Below are 3,837 nucleotides of genomic sequence, written 5' to 3' on the forward strand. Positions count from 1 at the left end.
GATGCGTGTAGTGAATGATGAATTGGAAAGAAAACATGGTGCAAGGTGGGTCATAAAGATAATTGAAGACCGATGGTATAAAACATTATACCGCAATTTGCATGCAGCAGGTATAAATTATGTCATAATTTGCAATTCATTTCTTTAGTTGCATAAGTATTATTTCTCTTATTAGAGTATGTGTTTCTTTGAACATCATATTATTTGAATCCTATATACCAATACAGACCCGGTGTTGGAGATGATGGTACCCTTATATGTGCTGTACATAATGTATACTCTAAATTAGACCCTGCATCACCAACAGTTGGCCAATTTGGAAATGAGGTACACAATTACTTAAATTATAATAATTACTTTGTTGGATTAAACTAACACGATTTATTGAATTCAGCTAACATGGTTTAAAGATGCAAGAAGAACTTTTGGAGAACCAACATCAATTGTTGCTCGAACAACAATGTCTCATAGTGAGTGTAAACATATTTCACTATAAGTTTATAATAGAATTTGTTCGAGTTATTGGGCTTATCAACATTGTTTTTCATTATAGCTGAATGGTGGATCATGTATGGGACCGATGCACCAACTGTGAGAAAGTTAGCAATCAAAGTATTATCACAAACAGCTTCCTCATCTGCTTGTGAAAGAAATTGGAGCACATTTGCACTCATACACACAAAGCAAAGAAATAGGTTGGCTCATAGTAGGTTGGAAAAATTAGTTTATTGCTACTACAACATGAAGCTTCAAATTCGAGATAAGGAAGCAGAAATAGATCATGTCGACCGTGGTGACCCACTAGATGTATTTGATATTATTGGTGAAGATGATGATACAGAGGGTAACCAACTTTATCAATGGATTAGACCTCTTCATTTAGATGATGATGAAGGCAACCCAGCTCCCAGAGTTGCTGAAGAAGCACGTAATGAAGGGATAAATGTAGAAAGAGTATTAGAGGAGGAGGTGGGATCTAGCAGCGCTGACTCTTTGGAAGAACTTTTGCGCCCAAGACCAAGAAACACTGGAATTCCACCTTCTTCCAATCCTACACAACCACAACATCATGCTGATACTAATGATAGCTCTAGTACAAGATCAGGAGACTCACCTACCACCGGAGGTGGGAATGATGAAGGATACAGTTGAGCTGGAGGTAGTGGTGGTGGATATGGAAACTATTATGGACCACCTCCCGGATTTATGACCCCCTTCACTGGTGATGCAAACTTCACGCATGCAACACAGGATGATGACCATGGCAGTAGGCGGGCAGGACCAGGAATTGGTGCCATAGGGAATGACTATACTCGTAGAGAAAGAGGCAAGGGGATTTTGTCAAGTCAAGAAGATGACTCGTTATCTAGAACTTCGGACTCTGTTGGAGTGGGAAGTAGTAACTATGGTTATACTAATAACCAACCATTTCCCTACCCTTCATATCTCATTCCTGTTGGGATGGAATCGAGCGACTCATGGAAACAATCCCAAACTCAATCTTCAAAATGATTTTGCTTATGGACAACCTCAACCAATCTCGGATCCATATGGGTGGCATGTTAACAATTACATGCAAAACTATTTTGGGGATTTATCATTTGATAACTACTCTTCACAATACACTCACTCTACACATAGAGATGATGAAGATAGTGAAAAATTTAAACCTCATAGGAACTCTATGTGGTACTACAGTGTAAAATATTGTACTAATTCATTATATATAAATGATTATGGTGTGTTTAGACTTCTTTCATTAATTACTACATATTTTCTACACTCACAATGTTTGTCAGCTCGCTATATAATCAACTTGATAATGTTAAATCCATCATGCAATGCATTTCCTTCCAATTTTTTGTGATAAACTAATAGATAATTGACTAAATAAACATCCTGCAAAGTTTCAATAAAAATTTCCAAGTTTTTCTTACAATTTTCGTGGTTTCCATGTAATTTTTATCGATATCGATATTATCCCGATATTTCCATCGATATTTCCGTGTTTTCGGACTACCGATATTTCCGATATTACCGATATTTAATACCTTGGCGGATACCACGTGATTCTCAAATCCAAAAGGTAAGGTAAAAATGGAATTGGATCCTCTCTGAGGCAAAGCCTCAGGATCCTCCTAACCGGACAACACAGGCCGTTGGATTTTGATCTAACAGCTACAAACCAGGGGTCCCTCTAAAAGTTATAATAATTGTAGCCGTTTGATCAAAATCCAACGACCCGTATTGTCCGGTCAGGAGGATCCCGAGGCTTTGCCTGGTAGAGGATCTAATTCCGCAATCTGACACCTCCCAAAATGATTTGACAAGTACAATCTTATATATTAAGTTGTCTTCTCCCCAATTTTAAATATTTGGAAATGACCCAAGAAGGGTTAGGATTTCTCTAAGCTTCCTATGTAATAGTGTGCTGCATGCGTATGTAGATTTGATATATGATGTAAAGAACATGTTCTGGTCTGAAAACAAAATTTATTGTTGATATATACTTACAAACATTATAATGAAGAATGTGAATTATCAAGCAATAGATGCATACAGTTTACCATCTTTATTACTTTCGGATTTGAATTGCATTTTAAAGACACAAAAGATACAATTTGTAGTGTGTTTCATTCATATTTTAATTTCTACATTATAGTTGGAGTGCCAAAAGTTGAATTGGAATTTGTCAAAAACACTATATATGCCATCTGACTCTTTTTAGTGTTTGGGTTTGAAGGTGCCGTTTTCTATTGTTTGCGTTTGAAGGGGCCCTGTGAAATGCACCTTAGCAATTGGCTCTCAATCCATTTCATTTCAAGAGGATACGAAGAATCCCAATGCCATTGGTTGCTTGAGTGGTATTTTTGTCTCTATTTTTTGTCCTTTTTATCATATATTTTCGTGTAATTATTTTTAAAATATTTTGGATGTTCCGGATTTATTTTCCTTTTTGCAAGCAAAAATTGCAATTCATAAGTTAAAAAAGTAACCTCCACGGGCTGCAAAGTTTTCCCCTTGCAAAGCAAAATTGCATCAGTTTGGATTTATTTCTAACTGAGTGAAGTTACATGTGTTTTATGATCATAATCATTAATATAATCCTACATATGTTAGTGTCCTTAAGCCTCATGGCACAAATAACTTTTTTGTGCTGGTCATATTTTTTTTTTTGTAGTGTTTGAATATTTAGTACTGTAGGGAATGACACATCAAATTTATATATCTATGATCTTCAAACATTATCACGATGCATGTGTACGAGACTCACCTGGACCCTAATTCTATGTGGCCACTTAGCCCCACTTCCCACACAGCCAGAAAATCGGCAAGACTTTCAACAAAAACGAGTGGACAGTACAACTTCTGTAACTTTCATTGTGTGTTTTTTTTTCTTCTTAAGAATGGTTAGTGACTACTTATCGTACGAAGAACAACAACCCTAAACCTTAATTTTGTGAACCTTTCATTGTTTTTGCTAAACACTAGGCTTCACATACGTGCTCACGTGAAGACATTTTTGGAATCACGATGTGTTATGCACAACTTACATGTTTTAAATGTATTTATATGCGTAAATTGACAAAAGGAAAATTAAATATTTGAAGTAAATGAATAATTTTAGATCATGCTAAAAGAAACCCTTCATAAACCAATTAAAGCAGCTGAATTCACATAATAAAATCAGTTTCTATAGAATTTACATTAAGAATAGAGAAAATAATATTTAATAAACAATTGATTGAATCACATTATTGCTAGCTCATTGTGAGGTTAAGCTCATCCCCTCCCCCTTAGTGTAGATAATATCGTTTGTTAAAAAAAATCATTTGA

At 35.5% G+C, this 3,837-nt stretch overlaps 1 protein-coding gene across 1 annotated transcript; it reads left to right on the forward strand.

Moving 5' to 3' along the window:
• Positions 1 to 400: 400 nt before the first annotated feature.
• LOC139188979 (uncharacterized) lies at positions 401 to 2,969 on the forward strand. The gene is made up of 2 exons (XM_070807162.1): positions 401 to 470; positions 554 to 2,969. The coding sequence occupies exons 1-2, from the start codon at positions 461 to 463 to the stop codon at positions 1,150 to 1,152; spliced, it is 609 nt and encodes a 202-aa protein (XP_070663263.1). The 5' UTR covers positions 401 to 460; the 3' UTR covers positions 1,153 to 2,969.
• The last annotated feature ends 868 nt before the right edge of the window (positions 2,970 to 3,837 follow it).

Source organism: Malus domestica, chromosome 10, assembly GCF_042453785.1.
Source record: "Malus domestica chromosome 10, GDT2T_hap1".
Taxonomy (NCBI): domain Eukaryota; kingdom Viridiplantae; phylum Streptophyta; class Magnoliopsida; order Rosales; family Rosaceae; genus Malus; species Malus domestica.